This window comes from Phoenix dactylifera, chromosome 14, assembly GCF_051530095.1.
Source record: "Phoenix dactylifera cultivar Ajwa chromosome 14, Ajwa_hap1_PhDact_Kaust_v1.1, whole genome shotgun sequence".
NCBI classification, from domain to species: domain Eukaryota; kingdom Viridiplantae; phylum Streptophyta; class Magnoliopsida; order Arecales; family Arecaceae; genus Phoenix; species Phoenix dactylifera.
In genome coordinates, this window is record NC_143203.1 from 27,297,680 (window position 1) to 27,308,563 (window position 10,884).

General features: G+C 44.6%; 1 protein-coding gene and 1 pseudogene across 1 annotated transcript; both read left to right on the plus strand.

Moving 5' to 3' along the window:
• Positions 1-769: 769 nt before the first annotated feature.
• Positions 770-3,629, plus strand: LOC103697197 (laccase-17-like). Its single transcript, XM_088710745.1, has 6 exons — positions 770-945; positions 1,050-1,201; positions 1,374-1,618; positions 1,703-1,831; positions 2,166-3,104; positions 3,240-3,629. The coding sequence occupies exons 2-6, from the start codon at positions 1,065-1,067 to the stop codon at positions 3,368-3,370; spliced, it is 1,581 nt and encodes a 526-aa protein (XP_088566871.1). The 5' UTR covers positions 770-945; positions 1,050-1,064; the 3' UTR covers positions 3,371-3,629.
• A 4,829-nt stretch (positions 3,630-8,458) lies between these two features.
• Positions 8,459-9,559, plus strand: LOC148700142 (small polypeptide DEVIL 3 pseudogene; annotated as a pseudogene).
• Positions 9,560-10,884: the final 1,325 nt, after the last annotated feature.

Below are 10,884 nucleotides of genomic sequence, written 5' to 3' on the forward strand. Positions count from 1 at the left end.
AGTGCTTCTATGAAATGAACTGTTTAATGGCAAACATTCTTCCTCCAGAGCCACCAGAAATAGTAAAATAGAGGAACTTCTTACCAGCCAATATGGGAAGCCAGTAGAATGGCATCATATAATATATGCAATTAGGTTTTTGTTTCTAATGATTAGGTGCTACGGTTGCTACCACCATTAGTTCTTGTAATTATTAGGGTTGGGTGGTCTCCCTTGATCACCAAGACTAATCAAATTCCCTCTGGAAGTTGGTGACTGCAGAGGTTTCACTGCAACAACCGCACCCTTCTAAGCTAAAATCCCAAACCAAAGGGGTATTCGGAAGATTACAAAGAGACCCTTTTACCATGCAGTAGAAGTAGTAATCACATCTCAGCAATAATTCTCTTCTTATGATGTACATATCACAAACTGAAGGGTCTTGTTCATCCATTCATTACCATTCATGCATCGGTTATAGTAAGATGATAGAGATATAGAAGAGGTATAGGCTATAGGACTCACCCATATTATGTCCACGCCATTATTACTCACGGCAGATGGTGGGTCATTGAGCTGCTGTTCATGTCATGAACTAGAGACTCCGGACTGGTGAAGGTTGTTTTGGTAATCTAACCTTGGGCACGTTAAAAAAACATTCTTTCTTTGTGAGCACTCTAAAGTTCTGCTTGACCCAACGCCGGAGATAACCGGTTAATGTTCGACGTATCTCACCTACTCAACCCAACATATCTCCTATATATTTGAACCACCAACATTCACGTACTGCTGTGCCAAAGTTAAGAGAACACATCCCCTACCAATCTATCCACTAGCAAGCCTTAAACGAGTAGCAAGGGATGGGTGTTGCTCTTCCTCATCCAGCATTCTGCATGAGAACTTTTCTTCTTGCCTTCAGCATTTTCGGAGTTTTCAGCATGCACTACAAGGCATTTTAATTTTGATGTATGTGATGTAGCTAGTTTCAATTGTAGATCGGTCAACTATAGTTAAGCTAAGCTAATATAGCATAATTCAGTGTTTTATTTCACGACGATTTGGTTTTACAGATAAGGTTGCGGTACATGACACGATTGTGTCACACAAGGAGCATGGTGGTGGTGAACGGGCAATTCCCAGGGCCTAAGATCGTCATAAGGGAAGGCGATTGGGTCGTTGTGAATGTGGTCAACCACATACAAAATAATATCACCATACATTGGTATGAATTGCATATAAGCTTACATGAGTTAGAGCTGACGGTTTGTTTTTTTTACTTACTTTGGTTTTCTTGGGTTGATGAACCCTGAATGCATGAGTTAGAGATGATGAATTGTTAATTTTAACTTACTTGGGTTTGATTTGGGCCGATGAACACTGAAATGGCCGGACAGGCATGGCATCCGGCAATTCCGAAGTGGTTGGGCCGATGGCCCAGCATACGTAACACGGTGCCCAATCCAGACAGGCCAGAGCTACGACAACAGCTTCACAGTAGTAGGCCAGAGAGGCACACTGTGGTGGCACGCTCCCCACTCTTGGCTGAGGGCCACAGTCTACGGATCCTTCGTCATCCTCCCCAAGCGTGGCATCCCTTACCCCTTCCCCAAACCCTATAAAGAAGTTCCCATTCTCTTTGGTAATGGCGTCCATCATATCAAAACCTGTCGATTAGATTTGTTTCTTTAGAATATGCTCATTTTTTTTTTATTTGAAATCACAGGCGAATGGTTTAACGAAGACCCTGAGGCTATCATCGCCCAGGCCCTTCAGACCGGTGCAGGCCCAAATGTCTCCGAAGCTTACACAATTAACGGCCTGCCCGGTCCCTTGTACAATTGTTCCACTAAAGGTATTTTCCAGTTGGGACTAAGATAAAAATCAAACCCATATCAGGCCATAAAAACCGGATCCTGCATCCAATGATAGATGAGAGAAGGCATGTTTTCATAAAGGCAAATGGGGTTGAGGATTGGATGGCCTCCTTCGTGGCGGACCACTCAGAAGAGACCCTATGGGTTGGAAAAAGAAAGTTGCCCAAAGCTCTCCATGATGTATTGCCTTTTAATTTTTTTTTGAATGCATCCAAGGCTGGCCCAAATTCACCCATTGCTATAACTGCCGAACAGTGGCCTGGACGTATTGGTAGTCGAGTAATAACGTCGAGCATGTTGCGACTTTGACAGATACGTTCAAGCTAAAGGTGAAGCCCGGAAAGGCGTACCTCCTCCGGCTGATCAACGCTGCGCTGAACGACGACCTCTTCTTCAGCATCGCCAACCTCTCCGTGACTGTCGTCGAGACCGACGCCAACTACGTGAAGCCCTTCGACACGGACATCATCCTCATCGGGCCAGGCGAGACCACCAACGTTCTCCTCCGCACCAAGCCCACCTCCCCAAATGCCACCTTCTTCATGGCTGCGAGGCCCTACAATACCGGTCTCGGCACCATCGACAACACCACCGTCGCCGGCCTCCTCGAGTACGATTCCTCTTCATCCACCTCCAGGAAAAAGCTCCCGCTCCTCAAACCAACCCTCCCGGCTATCAATGACACCGCCGCCGCTGCAAACTTCAGCAGCAAATTGCGCAGCCTGGCGAGCACGCAGTTTCCGGCCGATGTGCCCCGAACCGTGGACCGGAGCTTCTACTTCACCGTCGGGCTCGGCACGAGCCCGTGCCCCAGGAACCAGACATGCCAAGGCCCCAACGGGACCAAGTTCGCCGCATCGATCAACAACGTCTCGTTTGCGTTCCCATCCATGGCTCTCCTCCAGGCCCATTACCTGGGGCAATCCAAGGGGGTCTACGCTGCCGACTTCCCCAGAAACCCTCCGTTCCCATTCAACTACACTGGGACTCCACCGAACAACACATTCGTGACCAACGGGACAAAGGTGGCGGTGCTGCCTTTCAACACGACCGTGGAGCTGGTCATGCAGGACACCAGCATCCAAGGGGCGGAGAGCCACCCCTTGCACCTCCACGGCAACAACTTCTACCCAACAAAGGACCCAACAAAGGACCCGGCCAAGTTCAACCTCCTGGACCCGGTCGAGAGGAACACCGTCGGAGTGCTGTCCGGCGGATGGGCGGCCATCCGATTCCGAGCTGATAACCCTGGTACGTCTAGGTTTAGCACTGATTTTTTGAGGAAATTTTTGCATCGATTAATTTTTCGATCGTTATATATGGACTATGCCATAGCTTGACTTAAAGCCGAGATTGACCGTGGACTTCTGCATGCATGCATGACAGGTGTGTGGCTCATGCACTGCCACTTCGACGTGCACCTGAGCTGGGGACTGAGGATGGCGTGGGTGGTGAACGACGGGCCGCTCCCTAGCCAGAAGCTACTACCTCCACCCTCCGATCTTCCAAAGTGCTGATCACATCGACCGCCGGATCTGGTCCGGGAGCTTTTGCTCAAGTTTTGGGGTTTAATTTATTCCTTTTGGTTTGCCAAATGATCAGGCCCATAGAAGGGGTTTGATTTGGGTGCGTTCGTTTTGTCGAGTCTCGATGAACAACATGCAGCCGGCAACGCGGCACCTTTTGCAAGTGCTGCGTTTTTGTTTGTTATGGTTTCGATTTCTTTTTGGGTGTTCTCCATCAATAAAAGATCAGTTCATGATCAATTTAATTCCTTAGTACTCACTCTTGATTCTCGGCTAACTGATCTTTTACAAGCTTACTTGGCATACAACACACTGTACTGTTGTAGTGCATGCATGGAAACTTTAGTTGGGAGACTTACTGTGACACGCATGTTGCTTTCATGTATCATGGAAATTATCTAATTAATATCGAGGTATCCTAGAAGTAACCAACAATCTAGGCCAAATCTTGTTCACCGTCACTCATGCGTCAGAAAATCTCATAGCTATATGAATACCTAAAACAACTTAATTTTGTCATACGGAAGGAGGATTCACGACCCCGACAAAAGGCATCATTTGGTTGGCCTTGATCACGTCGTCCCTCTTTTTTTGGAGAAAGGAAGTATAGGAAACGGACACGAAGAAAAGAATCCACTTACCTTGGCTAGCGATAGATTGGTCCCCTTGTTAGGCATTGCAGATAAACAAATAAACCAACAAAGCTTGAAACACTATGGATTGTTTACTAGCTAGTTGCTTGGCGTTGCGGCTGGGGATAGTTTCTGGGATTAAGGGCTCGTTTGGTTCGCGGGAAAAGAAGGGGGGAAAGTGTGGTCAACGGAAAAGTAATGAGATGCCTCTTGTTTGGTTGGAGTTTTCAAAGGAGAGAGAAGGGAAAGTTGTATTCCCATGGGAATGTGATTCCCATATTTCATGGGAAAGTCTTTCCCATGAGAAACATGGGAAAGTTACTTTCCCATGAGGCGGGAATCACTCCATTTTTACTTTTTCCCAAAACGTCCCTTCAGCATTAAAGAAGCATTAAAGAGGCATTAAAAAACTAATTTTTATTAAGGGCATAATAGAAATTATATATAACTTTCCTAAGAAAGTGGATGGCCAACCAAACATAAGCACCTTGGAAATTTGTCACTTTCCCATGGTCAACCAAACATGCCAAAAGTACTTTCCTAGGCATCCTCTTCCTAGGAATTTGTTTCCCAGGAATCATATTCCTAGGAAGGAAAATGCTTCCCACGAACCAAACGAGCCCTAATTGTAGCAGCTGGGTAATTAATATATCTTTTAGAGTTTATTTATTACTATCATGGTGTCTTCAAGAGCTTCGAAGTTTATTTATTCTGGTTCTAACGTTTTTTTTGGAGTTCTTATGAAACTTGGGTGCTGCATTAAGTGTTCATGCAAGTGATCAGGGTCATAAATATTTGTCAATATAAAGGATTGCAATTATTCACTTGATGCATGCATGGTGGTCTTTTATATCGCATACACATTCCACAGAACTTATGTTTCTATTCTTCTATTTCGTTCTTTCTTTTCTTTGACCAGCTTAGATCTTCTAAAACGAATTACACATATGTGAGAAACAAACAAAGCGAGCTAGTCGCCCAAAGCCATTGGTGCCATAGATAAATAAGAACACATATGTGATCCCATGTCTTTTGAGAGTGATCAGTTTGTTCATTTAACTTGCCACCAGAATTAAAATCGCTATACTGCTTGAAGTTTTCTGCCTATAGGTCAGCAAGAGTTTAGTATTGTCATTGTCCTTTAGCAAGGACTAAATAATTAAGGTCTATATCCATCACATAACTAGCTTTCATGCATTCAAATCCCGAGCCATAGGCCGGCCGTAGCCAACTATCACATGGCAAAGTTATGGTAGAATCTTAGCACGCGAGTCTTCACCAATCCGTAGATGCCTTTGCACCATAATTGGCAATTGGGTGTTTTCTACGATAATATTTGTATGTAACCCATCAAATAATTGAGGTCCGCGCTCACCAGCATAAGCCATGTCTGTATCTTTTTGTGTTTCTTAATAAAGGCTGGCTTTTTTCTAGAAGAGCAGCAGCTTAAAGAAGCCCATTCAATGCACATGGCAGACAGTGGACTCATAGATTATTGACCATTCAAGCTTTTCATGGGTCAAAAATTAGGTCCTGTCCACTAGTTTCTAAAATATATCCAAACTTCATACTAGCTGCACATGAAAAGTTAATCAATCATATGTGATGGATTTGAATGGATGCTGAAGGTCGACACTCGAGCAAAATTTTATGAAAAAAATTATGAAAAATTCTAAATTATCCTATAAATATGGTGTATATGAACCAGGTGATATCCCAAAAGGATAACCAATAAGAATGCGCAAAAAGGCCGAAAGACAATACTTGGGACACGGAACGACAAATTATTTCCCAAGACATATAATTAGGGGATATCATCTATTGCTCCCTCATTTGTTGGGTGCTCAACAAAAAAACTATTAGTTATGCACGGACAAGCTATCTTAAATCTTCTGCAAGGTTAATGCATGCTAAAGTTAATGACTTAAAATTATCATTTCTTAGACATTCAGAAAGAGAATACTAGCTAGCTAGAAAGATATCTAAATAATTTCACAACCTTCTTGGATTTTAGGAAATTCATACAGAGTCTTGGACCCTGAACGGATCCTACTGCCCTTAGCGACCGTTGACCACCGAGGTGGACTTCTGGTCCCACCAAGGCTGTCATTGACTGACACGTCAGCAACAATACGTCCATGCGAGGCCAGCTTAATTAGCAGTTTGATCGTTTGAAACTTCGGAACCATGCATGCAGCTCGATCCACGGGTGCATGGGCTTACATTGGACGGCTGCTGTTACGTGGAGGGGGAGTTTGAAATCATGGGAACAGTGCATGTCCAAATACCACAGCCATATCTCAACACCTTAGACGTCATCCTGTCTGCTGTGTTTCTCTACGCTTTTCCTTGGAAAATAAAAGGTGCATGTTTTATATAATTTTCTTAAAATACCATCGCTGCCATTTTTGAGATGGGAGAAACTAGCAGTGGATTTCGTGGTTCTACGCAACACCTTGAGAATGATGCTAAATGTGGAAGTGACTCGTGAGATGGGGAAGCCCAAGGCGGGCCTTTTCTCTGGTCACGGACCAGCATCCTAATGGGACAAGCCTTGAAGCAAAAAGGAATGCCTCGTGGAACGTGTCCTTAAGGGTGTCTTGCAAGCTAACGTTTCCAGGTTAATTTCATATTGAGGTGTTCCATTGTTAATTTGTGTAGTGTCTCCATTGTAGGATTAGCTTACTTCATTATAAAGCTTGTGATGAACATCCTTCCATCTGCACCTAGAACTGGTTGGGATATATAAGATTTTGCAGCTCCATCTATGTCGAATGAATGAGATCTTATGCGGCCAAATTTCTCAAACTTTTACGCCCAAATGAATTTTCGAGTATGATATCAAAAGTTTGCTAATATTTGAGCTGTTTATTGGATATGGAAGTGGAGCATTTATAGGTCATATTCCGTAACTCTCTCAATCATAATATACATAAGTGCCCCATGCTCAAACCGGATCACAAGGACAAACACTCTGTGCTATTCTTGACATTGATCGAAGACTCCATCCTCCCATCAGGTGATTATATATATTTAGATCCTAGGTTGCGTACAAGCGACGGACTTAAACCAGCAAATGGTAACATCTTTATTACGAAACCGAGAACACGGCCAAGTTGGAGGGATTTCGTATGGGCACCACAAAGCGTTATGACCATAACGTGTATCACACCATCATCTACAACATCGCCCACACCCCATCATAACGGTCCAATCTATCGATTTATATATTTTATAGGCTTCGTCTGATATACTGACGTTGAAGTTCTTTTGGCCACGCCATGTACGTGGTTTGAGCTTTTTTGATTACTCTGTGGGTAAGCCCCCTCCCTGGTCTCTGTGCTCTGCTGCAGTGCGCCGCTGTGGCCAGGGTGGCCTGCCATGGCCACCCATATATCGAGGACACACACATCAACAGTAGAAAAAGCGCAGGCAACAAATTGTGGGAGATTCAGCGCTCGCAGCATCACTTCTTTTTCTCTCTAGGACGAGAGATAACAGTAGAAACAAGTCATCTACAGTGACTTTTTTTTTTTTTTTTTTTTTTTGATCATGACGGTATTTCATTCATATACCTCTAACGTGAGTACAACCAGACATGTCAAAGAAAAGCAAACAAAATAAGGCGTGTGGAACGCCATCTAAACTAGACCAAAAGACCTCCCAGTGTGCCGGGCAACATGAGAGGCGACCCAATCTGCTGCACTGTTCGCCTCTCGGTAAGCATGGGCAACCTGACAGGAGATCAACTCCTGCACCAAACTCCGAGTGTCCCGTATAAGAGGGTGGTCATCACCATATATGTCCACACCACGCATCCAGTCAATCACCGTAGAGCAATCACCCTCGAGGACGAGTCTCTCGGCCCCCAGGACTCGTCTCGCAAACCAAACACCCTCCCAAGCAGCCTGCAGCTCAGCTCCCACCGCCGAAACGCCGAAGGTACTCCGTCCCCCAGCAGCAATAAAGGTGCCTCGGTGGTCCCTGATAACGAAACCCACGCCCCCAGAGGCACCATCCTCCGCTATACCACCGTCAAAGTTCACCTTAAGATAACCAGGGGATGGGGGTACCCAAGAAAAGAAACTGAACCTGGACGCTGAAACAGCAGTACAGGTACCCCAGGTGTCCCTAGTCCTCCCAGGTGGAACCGACGTGGTCATCTCTGCTGCCTGCCTCAGAGCTCTCTCCATCACAGCCCGTGGTGTCGACCGCACACCCTCGAATAGGCGATCATTCCTGGCTAGCCATATGTGGTAGGCTAGATATGCCACAATAGATCCAGTCTCAGCATCACTCGGCCTCCGAATAGATCTACAGTGCCTTCCATTTTAAGTTTTGTCATAGTTTTTCGCCTCGGCCTCTGGGAATTGCCGATTGGATCTTTTGTTTATTTCTCTCTCTATCTCTCTTCCCTGACGCCAGCCTCTGATCCTTTTGAAAATAGATTTCCTTTTAGAAAGCAAACAAAAGAGAGGTGGGTGCCCGGCTCCATTTTCTCTATAAGGGCCTCCCACCACCCCACAGTCGCCTCACCCACACAAAACCAACTCGCTCTGCCGTGTCTTCTCTTGTTCTCTCTTGTTTTGATATCTTTCTTTCTTCCTTGTTTTCCTTTTCTTGTCTCTACATTTACTCCACTCATCATATATCACCATATATAAAAGCTAGAAAACGAGAAGAAAGCTTGGGATGGAGGTTTACATGGATGACAAGTGGAAGCTCTCGAAGAAGGGGAGCAGGAGGGGGCCGGTGGGAGAGGGCAGTAGGCCTCTGTTTATGGGGTCGGCGAGCAAGGGTGAGGGGAGGAGGACGTCGCTCCCCCTGTCGAGCCGGTGCGCGAGGTTGGTGAAGGAGCAGAGAGCCAGGTTCTACATCATGCGCCGCTGCGTCACCATGCTCATCTGCTGGCGAGACTACCCCTGATCCGCCTCTTGTTTTCTTTCTTTCTTTTCTTTCTGGGAGACGGACTTCTTTGCCGTCCAGGGAGGAAAGGCAGCCTAGGAATATAACCAAAAAAAGAGGCAGAGATGAAAAGAGATCAGATGGCTCTGTTTCTTCTTTGCTTTTCTGTTTATATGTCTCCTATGGTGGCTATGTATTTTTGAAATTTTGGCTAGCCCTCCTCTTCTTTGTGCTGTTGAGTTGATGCAATGAATACCAGCCACTTCCATCTGATCTTCTGAGACACAACTAGATTTTGGCATCCATGACACATTTGGGCAAAAGATGCTTCTGGTTGCCCTGTAATTTTTGATGTCAAAGTTTCTGATGCTGTAGTTTTTCTGATGCTGGTTGCACTTCTGTTCTCTGATTACAATATCTGATCTCTCGTTCTGCAGATATATAGTACTCTTCTTTTTAACAAAATATTCGTCGTATGAGTTAATTTGTAAATCAGTATAAAGGCTTCGAGTTGGATATCGGCACCACAGCGTGGTGGCCTTCTCCCAACCAGGCTCCATAGGCGTTTTTTTGGACATATAGCCCGCAATCAAGGGATCACTTGTACCGGTAAATGGGTGCTTCCTTATGTACCAAAAAAAAAAAAAAAATCTACATCCATATATGGACTTCTCTCTGCCTATTCCATTCGTGTGGATCATTAAATCTTGTTGTTATAGTTTGTACAATTTTCTACACTCCTCTCTGTCTTGACTTTCTTGAATTAGCAAGACTGAAAGCTTGACATTATGTTTTTCAATCCATATAGAGGTTATCACGAGCATGCTCGGATACGGTTGTTATATTAAGAGGCATTACCATGTCATCTATGGTTTTTTTTTCCGGCATAAATATCCTACTATTGCTATCTCGCCACATCTCATGGAAGACAAACCATTACCAACTGAAAGAAGCCACTCCCTCTTTGAATCCACACCAGAATTTATATTGGTTCATATGCTCTTTGTTAATGGGTAACGTAAGAAAGGACGGTCTGACAGTCTCAGTATCAAATCACACAAACATGCGAACAAATCTTACTTGCCAGCCTTTCCTGAGGAGTAGATCCTTAGTATAAAGATGTTTCTTCAATGCTTAGAACCAGATATTCCAAACTTTATCTTCTTGAGGGCAGTCACCTTTCGATAGTGCCATAGAGTAAGGGCAATGAAGTTCTTCGTTGTTCATGAATTTTTAAGAGGACAATAGAATTTATCAAAGGGTTTCCAAAGAGATCGGCCTGCCACCCTCGAAGGTTACAATAATGGAACTGAGCAAATCCATGGGTAAACTGAGTTTTTGGTTCACCTCCAGATCTAGCAATCTTTTAAGATTAATGCACCATTTCAATTCTCTCCATCTCCATCTTGATGCCACCGCGATATTTTTCTTAAAATTTGATATGCTTGCTGATGGAGAAAATATTGGCCGTCTTCAGCTTGGCTTAGACCGACCTCGGTATTAACTAAGATGAACAATTTTGGTAAAAACCAAGGTGCTACTCTGCCCGTGTTAATAAATATCAGCAGCTGTGGAGATATCGCACTTAATACATGATTGGCGTGATTGCCGCTGCGTGCTGCTCGCACGGGACGGTTACTACATTATAAATGTGGTGCCGACCGCTACCATACAGTCAAGGCACGTCGCGCCAAATTAAGTAATGGATCTGTATCCTACCCTATATAAAAAGGTAGCTTGAAAATTCTAAAAAAATCTTATTTTTTTGGAGACCCTTCTCTACAAATTTTCTCCCTTCTATACTGTTGCTCTATTTTTTTGACTTAGGCATCGAAGGATCCCCTGCCGAAAACCTTCCGGCAAGCAGACTTCTTGCAAGTTGGCCTCGGCGGCGATCAATTTTTTCATACCTCAGCCACACCCGATCTCATTTCACTTCAATTCCAACCAACCTCGGAGTGCCCTCAG